Genomic DNA, 13,432 nt, shown 5'->3' on the forward strand with positions numbered 1-13,432 from the left:
ACCTTGTTTTTACCCTGAGTCTAAATGCTGACAGTGTTTGTCCTGAGGATGTTTATATTTCAGATCACCATTACATTTTCTTTAACTTGTCAGTTTCTGCGTCCCCACCTCCTGCTCGCCGTGTGGTTAGTTCTCGTTTTCTTAATGAGAGCACAGCTAGCAATTTTTCTGCTGCTTTTGATCCACCATGTTCTTCTGATAACGACCCAGATTCCTTAACTTCTCAGTTTAACGAGCACTGCCTCTCCATTCTGGACAACATCTGTCCTGTCAGAACCAGATCAGGTCCTGCAGTGAACCCTACTCCCTGGTTTAATGACAGCCTTCGCAGCCTGAAGCGCCAATGCAGAAAAATTGAGCGTTTGTGGAAGAAAACCCATCTCCACGTCCATCTGCTGCACCTAAAGGATCTTCTGACATCCTTTAACTCTGCAGTCAGAGACGCTAGGGTTTCCTATTTCTCCAACCTGGTGTCCCAGAGCAAAGGGAACCCCAAGGTGCTGTTTAACACCATCAGCAGCATCGTCTCTCCTGCCTCTCCTACAGCCTCCATCCACTCTGTTGCAGACTGTGAGAACTTTCTGTCTTTCTTTGTGGACAAAATCAATAAGGTTAGATCTAGCATCTCTCCTTCAGCCATATCGCTGCCTCTCCCGACTCCAACCAGGCCCATCATCCTAGATAGCTTTGCTCCTGTTTCTTTGCCTGAGTTAACCAAACTAGTTAACTCTATGAAGACCTCTGCATGCCCCCTCCACATCTTACCCTCATCTTTGTTTAAAAGTGCTTTTCTGTCCATCGGTCCCAGCGTGCTCTCTATAATTAATGCTTCTCTGGTCTCTGGTCAGGTCCCTGCTTACTTTAAGAACGCTGTAATCCACCCGCTTGTTAAAAAACCGAGTCTCGACCCCTCTCTCCATAGCAGCGTCAGACCCATCTCTAAACTTCCGTTCATCTCCAAGATCTTGGAAAAGGTTGTCGATAAACAACTCACAGCTGCTCTTGATGAACATAACATCTATGATAGCTTCCAGTCAGGTTTTCGTAGAGCTCATTCTACTGAAACAGCTCTTCTTAGGGTCTCTAATGACCTTCTGACCCACAGCGATGCAGGGGACTGTTCTGTTCTGGTCCTGCTGGACCTGACTGCAGCCTTTGACACTGTTGACCATCACCTGCTACTGGAGAGGCTGAGAGACGGGGTAGGCCTATCAGGATCTGCTCTGGAGTGGTTCTCCTCTTATCTCTCTGAGCGCTCCTTTTCTGTGGCCGTCTCCAAGTTTAGGTCCTCCACCACCTCTCTTACCCATGGTGTCCCACAGGCACGTGCAGAGGGGGGGGGGGGCGGAGGGTGCTTGAGACCCTGCCCCTTTTCTCCCATGTGCCCAAAGTGCCCTTTTTGAGGTTTAATGATTTTTTTTATATATATATATTTTTTTTAAAGAATTTTCTGTTTGTGCCCCCTCAAGAATAACAAAAATAATAATTAATAAAATTTCTGTTTAATAATGTTATATGGCTGGCGTGAGTCACGTGACCATTCCGTCTCTTCCTCACGCCAGAGCGCACAGCCGGTCACAACAAGCTGCAAGCAAGCACCCACATTTTCTTCATGGCCGAGCGAGTGGTGCAGAGCTTTTAGGACATACATATTGATTGGGAGAAACGGACTAACACCGGTAAGTAGGATGCACACTACTATACACAGTTATTAGATTATTTTGTACATTATTAAGTTGTTTTGTGGCACTAGGTGTGTGATATATTACTAGCTGGGTGTGTGTCTGTGGCTGGGTACCGATTCTGAACCTCAGTAACTTTAGGATTAACCAAAAACATTTTGTACATAAGTACTTGTACGAAAATATTTTTTCAATCTTAAATATTGGGAATTTGCCAATAAAATGTCATTGTTGTTAACTAGGTACCGCAAAGTTGCATTCCTATTGCTGCTGCGTGTCACGTGACTGGGGTCTCACACAGCACTGCTTCTTGTTTACACAATCACTTCCTGGTTTGCGGACTAATAGAACTTGAACAAATTTAAAATTTAGCTACCTTTTGTGAAAGGAAATAAGAAAAATACTAAAGGTAACATCCGTCACAAGTTTTGTGTTACTAAATATTCAGTCCTTGTCTGTAAATTCTGTCCAGCGTTTTAGGGAACATAGTTTTGTTTTAGATTTTAAGGTTTCTCAGCCCTTCTGGTGGGTTTTTTAGTTCACTAATACTATGCATATTCTCAAAATTTGGAGTTTATATTCGCTCTCTTTTTGAATGCATTGTATTAAAAACATTATGTTTTAAAGATGTACATTTAAAAAAAACTACTGTTTTCACAGCAAAATTATTGTATCTGTACAGTTCTCTGTTTTGCACAAAGTAGATAGTAAAACTGAATGAAAGCATAAACATATTGTTTTATTCTTTATTTTTATTATAATTACTAAAGCACTATGATTAAAATATTATGGAAATATTCTGGATCAGCATCATGAAGCAAATTTGTGGCCAAATTATATACAGTTAGTTTTCTGGAAAAGGAATGAAATGTCCCAGTATGTGTATGCATGAGGTTTATATGCATGAAAACATATTTGTAAATTAATTATGATATATCATTGTACAGACATGCTTCGTAAGGACAGGAGGCGGAAGCAGCGACAGAAAGAGCTACATGAGGCAGCTAAAGGCAGTGGGTCCCTCACCAGCTGGATAAAAAAAAGAGTACAGGTAAGTTGCATCACAGCAACAAGTGTAGAAACAATAATATACACAACTGCAATGTTTTGATGCCAGAAAATGTTTTTTGTTAGTCTCTTGATCATGGATTAGGTGCAAGACCTGTTAAATGTGAATAACTACATAATTCATTCATACAATAGCTAATTTTGCCTTGTCCTCAGATGGACAGCAAGTGGAGAGTGATAGATCACATGAGGAGATTGAAGACACACACAACTCTTTCTGTTTATATTACTGTCACATTCTTATCTCTGACATAAACTCCTCTATTATCCACTAATGTTTAGATTTCCATTTATTCACCACAGGTTTTGTCTCAGATATTTCTGTCTTACAGTTCTAAGAGTTTTCACCAATTTTTGCCATTTTTTATTATCTTACATTAATTTTGTAATTGACTAACATTTCTCCTCTGCTCGTTATACTCCCTGCAGTCTGAGATCAACACAGCCTTGCCCTCCAGCATCATCAGCAGCAGCAAGAGGAGCAACCCTGCAACAGCTACATTGTGCCCCATCATCAGGTAAAATAGGACAGCAATGGATCAGGAGGTGGAGCAGGTTGTCCAGTAATCGGAACGTTGCAGGTTTGATCCTGACTTCAATCAGAGATTGATGCTGTTGTGTCCTTGGGCAAGACACTTGACCTGCTTTGCCTGCTGGTGGTGGTCGGAGGGACTAGTTGCGCCTGTGCTCAGCAGCTTCACCTCTGTCAGTGCGCTCCAGAGCAGCTATGGCTACATCATAGCTCATCACCATCAGTGTGTTAATGTGTGTGTGTGAATGACTGATTGTGTTGTAATGTGCCTTGGGGGGTTGTAGAACCCTAAGAAGGCATTATACAAATACAGACCATTTACCTAAACAAGTTACTTTTGCTTTACATTGTCCTTATGGTGTATATAATGATTCGCTTCCATTTTGAATTTCTAATAAATATGAATTGTTATTAAGCCAGGTATACTGTGGTTATGTCATGCTGTTTGAAAATATTATTCTGTGTGCCCCTTTTTAAAATTGAGCACCCGCCCCTTCAAAGGTCTCTGCACAGCCGTCCCACAAGGTTCTGTGCTGGGGCCTCTGCTTTTCCTCCTCTGTCTGCTTCCTCTTCAGCACATCCTGAGCTCCTTCAAAGGAATCTCCTACCATCTTTATGCAGATGACATCCAACTGTACATCTCCTTTAAGCCCCATGAGATGTCTAAGCTGCAGCTGTTACACACCTGCTTAGACTCTATCAAAACCTGGATGGTGGGAGCTTTCTTCAGCTGAATGAAGATAAGACTGAGATCCTCATCTGTACCCCAGACAAGCTGGTTCCCAAAATCAGAGACTCTCTTGGTCAGCTTGCTTCCCACACCAAACCTTCCGTCAGGAATCTTGGCGTGACCTTTGACCCAGCTCTCACCCTGGATTCTCATGTCAGTTCTCTTGTTGGCTCTTCCTTCTTCCATCTCAGGAACGTTGCTGAGCTGAGTCCCATTCTGTCCCGCTCTGAACTTGAGACAGTTCTCCACACCTTCATCTCCTCACGCTTAGACTACTGTAACTCTCTTTTCACGTGTCTGAGCAGAACCTCCCTGAACCGTCTACAGGTGGTTCAGAACGCCTGTGCTCGGCTTTTGACCAAGTCCTCCAAACACACCCACATCACCCCGCTTCTCCTCCAGCTTCACTGGCTGCCAGTCAACTTCAGGGTTCATTTCAAGATCCTGGTTCTGGTCTATAGGGCCTTACATGGACAAGCACCATCTTACATTGGTGATCTTCTTAGTCCCTACACCCCCAGCAGGTCCCTGAGGTCCAGTAATCAAAGCCTACTGGTTGTGCAGCACCAGGCTAAAGGTCAAAGGTGACAGATCATCTGCTGCTGTGGCCCCGAGACTCTGGACCTCTCTCCCCCTGAGCCTGAGATCAGTGGACTCAGTGGTCTCCTTTAAAAAGCAGCTGAAGACTCACTTGTTCAAGCTGGCTTTTGGATGACCTTCTTCACCTCTCTCTCTTTATTCTGCTCTCACCACTTATTCAGGATCCACTGATTTCCCTCTTTCCTATTCACTCTCTTTCTTAACATTTTTTCTTTTAAATCGCAATTGCATATTTTACCTCATTTTAAATATATTTTAAACATTTTGGAAATGCTGTTTTATATTTTTACAAATTTTTTTATTTTTTGTTTTTGTGAAGCGCCTCGTGATTTTTATCTTGAGAGGCGCTATAGAAATAATATTTTCTTCTTCTTCTTCTTCTTCTTCTTCAGGGATCTGAAGTGGGAAACAATCAACTCCATCGTCAAAAAGGCTCAGCAGATGATGTATTTCTTACGGCATTTAAGGAAGTTTGGCCTACCACAAGAGCTGCTGATCATCTTCTACACTGCTGCAGTCGAATCCATACTTTGCTCATCCATCACTGTCTGGTTTGGGTCAGCCACAAAAATGGACAAATGCAGACTACAGCGTATTATTAAAACAGCAGGAAAAATCATTGGTGCCCAACTGCCCTCTGTCCAGGAACTGTACATCAGCAGGACCAGGAAAAAGGCAGTGAATATTGTCCAAGATGCCACACATCCTGCATCTACTCTCTTCCATCTCCTCCCATCTGGCAGACGCGATAGATCACTGTACACAAAAACTACCAGACACAAGAACAGTTTCTTTCCTTCAGCCATTTCTCTCCTGAATCTGTAGATTATTTTACCATCCTTTTATCATAGTTTTTAATACTTATTCAGTATGCTTACGGATATGTGTGTGTGTGTGTGCGTGTGTGTGTGTGTGGGTATGTATATATGTGTGTGTGTAAATGAACATGTGTGTGGGTATACATGTTCTTATGTGTTTTTGGTATTTTTATTCTCATTTATTGTGGTTGTTGTATGTTTTAGAGAGCGAACATCTACGGAAGACAAATTCCTTGTAAATGTAATTTTACTTGGCCAATTAATCTGAAATCTGAATCTGAAATCTGAATCTGACTGAAAGTTGAGAGACGCATAAACGATAAAAGGCTTGAACTACTTCAGTTGTGTGTAATGAATCTAATATGTATGAAAGTTTAATGTTTATCAGTACATTACAGAAAATAATGAACTTTATCACAATATGCAAATTTTTGAGAAGGACCTGCATGAGAACAGTCATTTGTCTTTATGTCTAACTGTTTTATCTTGTATGTTTTTATCTTATCTGATTTTCTTTGATGCAAAGCTAACTATGTGTCCCTTGCTGCTGCTGCCTTTTGGTCAGATATTGTAAATGAGAATGTGTTCTCAATCGACTCATCTAGTTAAAGGTTTAAAAAATTATGAACCCTCAGCATTGTTGTAATTATATGTAGTCATGTGTAATTATTGACACGCTAATCCAGAATGGACCTTATTTAGTTATAACTTTATGAAGTTGTCTAACCAAAAGTGAACCCACGTGGCTCTGATGCTGCCGGTCCGGATGAAAGTAAAACAAACCGCCCATTTGTTTGCTGACTCCCCCTCCTTGGTCACGTGACCGCGAGCTGGCTGAGTCAGCCGGCTCGTTACGCTGCGTCAGTCTGGAGTCGAACAATTATGAAAAAGCAACCTTCCGTTGGAGCTGCAGCCGAAGCGGATCTCTTCAGCGTTCAACGGGCTTTCCTTCCACGGCCAACCGAGAGCACTGCCGATAGATGGATAAAAGCCACCGTGGATCTCTTCCTGATTCTCAACGGTGAAGAGAATGGTACGTGAGCCTGTTTCAGGTCCCAGTTCCGTTACTGGCGTGTCGGATCGTCGTGACTCATGGGGGGGGGGGGGGGGGGGGGTATGGGTTGGAGATACCTTCCATGCCTGCTACCTTATGTTGTTCTAACCCGGGGAGATTGTTTTGGTTCTGTTCGGCTCATTTAAATCACTGTCCTGTTGTGTAATCACTCCGTAAAACCAAGACACCCCCCCCCCCCCCCCCCACACACACACACACACACATCACACGTTTGTGACGTTAGCTAGCTAAGTAGCTAGCTAAGTAGCTAACCATTTGCCGCCGCTCAGGGACCCGTCTGATTTTTCTTCCTTCCTCTAACACAAGACGATAGAAACGGTTTTGTTTTGAAAACGCTCGGGTAGAAACGAGTTGGTTAAATGTGTAGTTCCGAGCAGTTGGCGCTGGTCAAAGCAACACTTCTTCTAGCTTCTTCTCGGATGTCAGACAAGACAGCCAATGCCAGCTTGGGTGGCTGCCAAGGATCTTCCGCCTGAGAGCTTCTTATTCAGTGATGTTGAAACGGTGATACATTTAATATGCGAGGCTTTAATTAAACTCGTTCATCCTCTGGTTGCTGGGGGTTAAGCACACACAGGCCTACTTCTCACGTTTCTTTACATGACCAACAGTCCTGTTTCCCTTTTAGCAGCTGGAGCCATCAAAGATCAATGCCTAGAGCATAACACGCGTGATGTAGCCTGAAACTGAAGTCAAGCTGAGCACAGGAAGTGTTATTATTCCTTCACCATAATGTACTCTGTGTTTGCAGGGTGGACATCCTTAAGCTTAAATTCTCCTTTTTATATAAACATATTTCTACTTTTAACATTGTCAGACCTGTTATGTAAAATCTTCATTATTACACTGGTGCACAGTGGCTTGCCATTCAGCACAGAGCATACTAACACAGAGACAAAAGCTATAAATAGTAACACATTCTCTCTAAGATGTCATACCACTTTACCTGTCTTTACCTGTTGTTAATGATATCTAATCTAACATTACTGCTCTGTATTATCACTCCTGGTCAGCAGCTGCATGAGTAGTGATGGAGGCACTCCAAACATGTCGTGATTTGTAAATTATATATATATATATATATATATATATATATATATATATATATATATATATATATATATATTAGTGGTGGGCATAGATTAATTTTTTTAATCTAGATTAATCTCACTGTAATCATGGAATTAATCTAGATTAATCTAGATTAAAATGGCTCATTCAAATTCTGCCAAAGGCATATGTGTGTGCTACCTAGATAATGAATAAAAGCAAGTCTTTGAGAATGGAGGCGTATTTCTTGTTTCAGTAATGCATTACAGACTGATAAAGCAGTTTTACTACGATAACTGATGATGGAAATAAATAATGATCAATAAGTATTTGTGTTTAATAGCTGTTTATTCATTTCAACAAATTCTGCACTGTAGGTCAACAGAATAGGTCATGATTAACTATTTACAGTCAGTAGCGTTTTTCAATCAGTCCAAGCTCTATTTCTCTTTCTTCCACCAGTCACTCAAGCAGACCAGCTTGTTCACATTGTCTGGTGACAAACTAGTTCTTCTCTTCTACACAATATGGCCTGCTAAAGAAAAAAGTATATACAGTAGATATATACACACACACACACACACACACACACACACATACATACATACATACATACATACATACATACATACACACACACACAGAAACTATCTGGCCTGGGGAGGGGGTTAAATTTCTGGGGTGCCCTTCCAATGCACCCCTTTAGTTTGCATGTAGGATCGCCTCTGGTGAATAGGAGTGAGAGCTGGAAATGATGCCACAGCTCACCTGTATGAGCAGAAGCCAACTGTTGCTGTTGTTGTCTCTGAAAATGGCAAGGGGAGTTATCCTAGCTCAACTTTTCTAAACAAATATAAAAATTTATGAGTAAAACGTTTATTATTACAGGTAAATTTGAGTCGAAGCCACATGAAGAATGACCTGTAGAAACAATTTATCACTTTATCACAATAAACAGCTGCTAAAAGAGCTAAACTTAGTTGGAAACCGCACCTGTCTGAGCAAGTCTTGTCTCTGTTTTCTCACATCCGAGCGCTGCTTCGGCCGCGGACGGTGAAGTGTGGCCCGGGGAAAGCCCGGCTGGAAATGTCGGAGGTAAACAAAACAAAATAAAAAGAATGAAAGTCGGATTTATGGATTAAACTCTGGTTAAAGTACATAAATTATTTACTTGTCCCGCGCGATGAGAAGGGAGAAGCGCTGCTGGTGGCGACGGTGCGACTGTTCGGCTGCATGGGGAACATTAAACTCCACGAGCCTGGATTCCGTCCATACGTACGATGATCCGCGCCGAGTATACATCCGCGCCAACCAGGTATCCATCTGCGCAATGTGAAAGTCATCATAGTTTAGGTTCCATCCTCGGCCCGTTGCTGTTCTGTATTATATTCTGCCCTTGGGAGCTGTTCTCAAACAGCATGCAGTGTCTTACCATCTATATGCAGATGATATTCAAATTTATTTTTCACTGAAACCCCAAGACTCCACTAAACCTCTGTTCGATTGTCTTCACGAAGTCAAGCAATGGTTGGCTGACAACTTCCTACATCTTAACGACTCCAAAACAGAGGTAATCGTTTTTAGTCCAACTAGTTTTAGAGCAGCCCAGCAACCAGACCTCAACTATCTGTCGCCTAATGTCACTTCTGTTGTTTCCAACCTTGAAATAAGAATAGATTCTGCTCTGAAGATGGATTCTCAGGTCAATAGCACGGTCAGGTCCTGCTTTTACCATCTTAGACGTATTTCAAAATTAAAGTCCATCCTGAGTGTCCGTCTTCTACAATCTGTGATTCATCACTTCTCGGTTGGATTATTCAAACTCCTGTTTGTACGGTATCAGTGAGGCGGCTTTGTCTAGGCTTCAGCTTGTTCAGAATTCTGCAGCAAGGTTCTTGACTGGAGCTGAAAGAAGACACCACATCTCACCTATTCTTAAAACGCTTCACTGGTTGCCCGTTAAATTCAGGATCAATTATAAAATTTTACTTCTCACGTTCAAATCCTTAAACGGTCAAGCTCCTCTCTATCTGTGTGATCTCCTTCATTACTACCACCCTCCTCGTGCTCTTAGGTCTGAAGATCAACTCCTCTTAACTGTCCCTAAGGCACGTTTGAAGACTCGTGGGGAAAGGGCTTTTTCAGTCTGTGCCCCAAAGTTATGGAACTCATTACCACTGCAGGTTAGGCAAGCTTCCTCTATCGCCGTCTTTAAATCTCGTCTGAAGACCCTCTACTTCACTTACGCATTCGATCCCTAATTCCATAACTCCTTAGCTCATCCATTGTCCCTCCTAGACAATTCAATTTTAATTTTGTGTTTTTATATTCTGGTTTTATTTGCTTTTACTGTTAATAGTCTGTTGTTTTATTTCTTTGCTCCTTTTTACATTTTCCATTTACCTGACTATTTTAACTTGTGTTTTCTTGCTTTTTTTTTGTGCAGCGCTTTGTATGGTTGTAATGCCGTGTTGAAAGCGCTATATAAATAAAGTGGTATGCTATGGTATGGTATAGTTTACTTAGTATAGACCCAGATCCCAACCCAACTTTGAGAATAGATTAACGGCGTCATTTTTTTTATCGCGCGATAAGCGTCTGGCTTTGCCGCAGCGCGTTAACGCCGATAACGGCCCACCCCCAATATATATATATATATATATATATATATATATACATATACACACACACACACACACACACACAATATTAGTGGTGGGACTTAATTAAAAATTATCAAATTAATTGGAGGCCTTGCAATTAATCTTTATCAAATTTTAATCATTCATGAAAAGTTGCCACCAAACTATTATTAAAAATAATGAGATATGGATGTTATTTTTGTAAACTCAAGCTCTTAAATTTTTTAATTATTCAAATGTCATTGTGTTATATGAATCAAACCACAACCAACTGAAGTTCATATCTGCAAATAGAAAACACCTGCAAAGGGTTCGTCAGACTTTAAATAGTCTCTCAGTCTTGTTGAATTACTGAAATAAATAGACTTTTGCACCATACTCAATTTTTTTCAGTTTCAATTTTATGTATAATTGAATGTTTATTAGCATTTTAATTACTCATTATCCAGTAAAAGCATATATCATCTATCATTAAAAATCCTTATAGATGACACTAGAACAGGCACAAATCTGATGGAGGACTTAAATTTACTAACTTGGGTCAGACCCAGACAAGGAATGCTGAAGCTGGGTAGACACAGTAAGGAATTGGTGACCAAATAATTTATCTGACGTCTGAGCAGTGAACAGGTGAGCTGACATTCCTTAAATGGATGTCCTGCTCTCACATCAGGAAGGGTACAGCAGCGGACCTGCAGATTCACACCTGCAGCAGCGTATGCGGGTCTCCAGGTCTGCGGCCTGATCACATCGTCCTCGTTCCTCACTGGCCCTGAATGTAAACATTCGCCCCTTTAGCTCCGAACAGCTGATGACTGCTTCGACACACCACCACTGAATTATAGTAATGCGCATAACGCATAGACAGTCACTTGTCTCAGAAAAATTGTTTAGAAAATTATAAGAACATTTTAGGAGCGTTACTGTTGCTTTAACACTGACACGTTGTTTGACTGTTTAGAGTAGAGAGAACACGGAGCATTTTCCCAACTGTTCGTCTGACTCATAAACTACTGCTAAGAGCAAAACATCATTCTGTCTGATGCGGGCACTGCTGCACAAATGTTACTAAGAATTTAGCTTACCTTGACTTTACTAATCTTCAGGTGCGCAGATCAATAAAACAAGCGCTGCATGCGAGCAGCAGCAGTGAGATGAGAGACGATCTCTTAAAAATGTCCGCGTGACGGACTCCGTAGTTTTCCGGAAGTTTTTTTTACGAGTTAAAACGAGGCCAGCGTGTTTTCCTAAATGTTGTATCAGTCCAAGCAAGGCAACTATCTTCTATTTTAGTAGCAGAGCAGGACTGCTTTGTTGTGTGCGTCAGTGAAATTGGCAGACCTGGAAATCGTGCAATGACAAAGGTTCGGCCTTTTGAAATTAAAGCTTTGGTTAAATGTGAGAATTTCTTTTAACACATCTTTTTTTCTAATTAATTAATTAATCATATTTAACGTCTTAAGTCCCACCCCAAGCTCGGGTCTTCTACCAGAAGCCTGGGAGCTTGAGGGTTCTGCAGGATCTTGGCTGTTGCTAAAACTGCACCTTTCTGGACTGAGATGTCTTGATGTTTTTTCCTGGGATCTGCTTCAGCCACTCCTCCAGTTTGAATGCGGCAGCAAAACAGTCCTGAGCTGAAAAATAATTGCCCATTCAGTAATTATTCAATAGGAGACCCTTACCTATCTGCTTAGTTAAATCCAGGTGGTGACTTTTATTTTTGGCTAGGCAATGTATGTCGTCTGTCTTAGCAGCACTTGTGTTTGTTTCTCCTAGCACGTACAGGTCTGATCCTGTACAGCAGTTGTGGTATGCATCTTAGTTTATCTCCTGAACCAACCCATATGCAACACACACACCTATATTATGTTTCATCTAAAAAAAGTTGGAGAAAGTTTTTGCCTCATGATTCCACTCTCATCTGGGAACATACGTCTTTATGAACACTTTCAGTACAGAAACTACTCATAACAATTACAGAGGATCTCCTTACTGCTGCTGATTCAGGTCTACTTTCCATTCTCATCCTCCATGAAACGACTCTTGTCGTGATTTGGTGCTATATAAATAAACTTGAATTGAATTGCCCAACTCACACTTGATTGGTTTCACACTTATCTCCTAGGCTGTTCACAATTAATACAAGTCAGATCGTTCAGATGTTACTCCATCACAGTTACCAGAGGTAAATAAAAATAAAAATAAAATGATCTTTTATATAGTGTCTCTCAAGCTAAAAATCACCAGACTCTTTTACAAGAACAAAGAATTCAAAATGCAAAAAAAAAAAAAATCTTCATAAATGATAAAAAAAAGTGTTAAATAGGCGGACGGGCCCCATCTCTTCAATATCTACCTCCTTCTATCTTTTGGAAATTCAACATTCATTTTACTACTTTGCTGATGACACCCAGCTTATCTGTTGTCTTTCAGCGACTTCACTGGCTTACTTTAAAGCAACATATTCAATTAAAATTCCATCTCACCTTTAAAGCCATCCATAAACATTTCCACCCATATCTTCCTGTCCTTATTTACGTAATCTCTCCCATCACCACCCTCAGATTTTCATCCTCCTTCAACTTACTGTTCAGTATGAGCTCCATGAGGAGCAGAACTTTCAGTTTCTCTGTTTTACGTCTCTGGAATTTTGTCCCTCAAGCCATCCGTAAGTGTGACTGCCTTTCCACTTTTAAATCCAGACTTAAAACCCACCTTTTTCAGACTGTGTACTACTTCAATTCAGTTCAATTCAAAAATACTTTATTAATCCCAGAGGGAAATTGATTGCTGTATACAGCAATATGTCCCTATTTGGGACATATTGTTATACTATGCTGATTTTACTATCTAGTACTTTTTGTGACTTTTCTTCCTGTTTATTTGGATTTGTTCTTTGCTAGTTTTTATAGTTGTAAAGTGTCTGTGTTCTGTGAAAGGTGCTTATAAATAAAATGTATTATTATTACTATTGATTAATTAGTACCTCTGCATTGTTTTTATGAGTGTATGTTCTGCCCCTGCTGGCACGAATAACTGGCTAAGTAATAGAAACTCAAACATGTTCCGCTTGTTGACTTCAATTCACTTTTGTCTCTAAACTATTCAGACAGGTATTAGTTAGGACTTTACGAGGACACCTGAGGAATTTGCGCCTGTTCAGGGATCAAGCCCCATCAGGTCTTCTTGCCAAAGTATTATTTTGTATTTTATAAACGTCATACAGGAATGGTTG

General features: G+C 40.8%; 2 protein-coding genes across 3 annotated transcripts in view; both read left to right on the plus strand.

Moving 5' to 3' along the window:
- The first annotated feature begins 1,542 nt into the window (after positions 1-1,542).
- LOC139071868 (uncharacterized) lies at positions 1,543-5,566 on the plus strand. Its single transcript, XM_070555211.1, has 4 exons — positions 1,543-1,679; positions 2,630-2,733; positions 3,180-3,268; positions 5,005-5,566. The coding sequence occupies exons 2-4, from the start codon at positions 2,632-2,634 to the stop codon at positions 5,435-5,437; spliced, it is 624 nt and encodes a 207-aa protein (XP_070411312.1). The 5' UTR covers positions 1,543-1,679; positions 2,630-2,631; the 3' UTR covers positions 5,438-5,566.
- A 696-nt stretch (positions 5,567-6,262) lies between these two features.
- Positions 6,263-13,432, plus strand: part of trpm7 (transient receptor potential cation channel, subfamily M, member 7) — a 103,516-nt gene continuing 96,346 nt past the window's right edge. For both annotated transcript variants that reach the window (XM_070555205.1, XM_070555206.1), the window contains exon 1: positions 6,263-6,463. In XM_070555205.1, coding sequence (XP_070411306.1) covers positions 6,461-6,463 — 3 coding nt within the window. In that variant the 5' untranslated portion in view covers positions 6,263-6,460. The remainder of the gene's footprint in view (positions 6,464-13,432) is intronic.

The sequence above is a fragment of the Nothobranchius furzeri genome, chromosome 9, assembly GCF_043380555.1.
Source record: "Nothobranchius furzeri strain GRZ-AD chromosome 9, NfurGRZ-RIMD1, whole genome shotgun sequence".
Taxonomy (NCBI): domain Eukaryota; kingdom Metazoa; phylum Chordata; class Actinopteri; order Cyprinodontiformes; family Nothobranchiidae; genus Nothobranchius; species Nothobranchius furzeri.

What these genes read in the sequence shown, in the direction of transcription:
- LOC139071868 (XM_070555211.1), top strand. Translation starts at nt 2,632, where the DNA reads ATGCTTCGTAAGGACAGGAGGCGGAAGCAGCGACAGAAAGAGCTACAT. An exon ending in GGATAAAAAAAAGAGTACAG is followed by an intron (nt 2,734 to 3,179) that starts GTAAGTTGCATC and finishes TACTCCCTGCAG; the next exon opens with TCTGAGATCAACACAGCCTT. An exon ending in ACATTGTGCCCCATCATCAG is followed by an intron (nt 3,269 to 5,004) that starts GTAAAATAGGAC and finishes CTTCTTCTTCAG; the next exon opens with GGATCTGAAGTGGGAAACAA.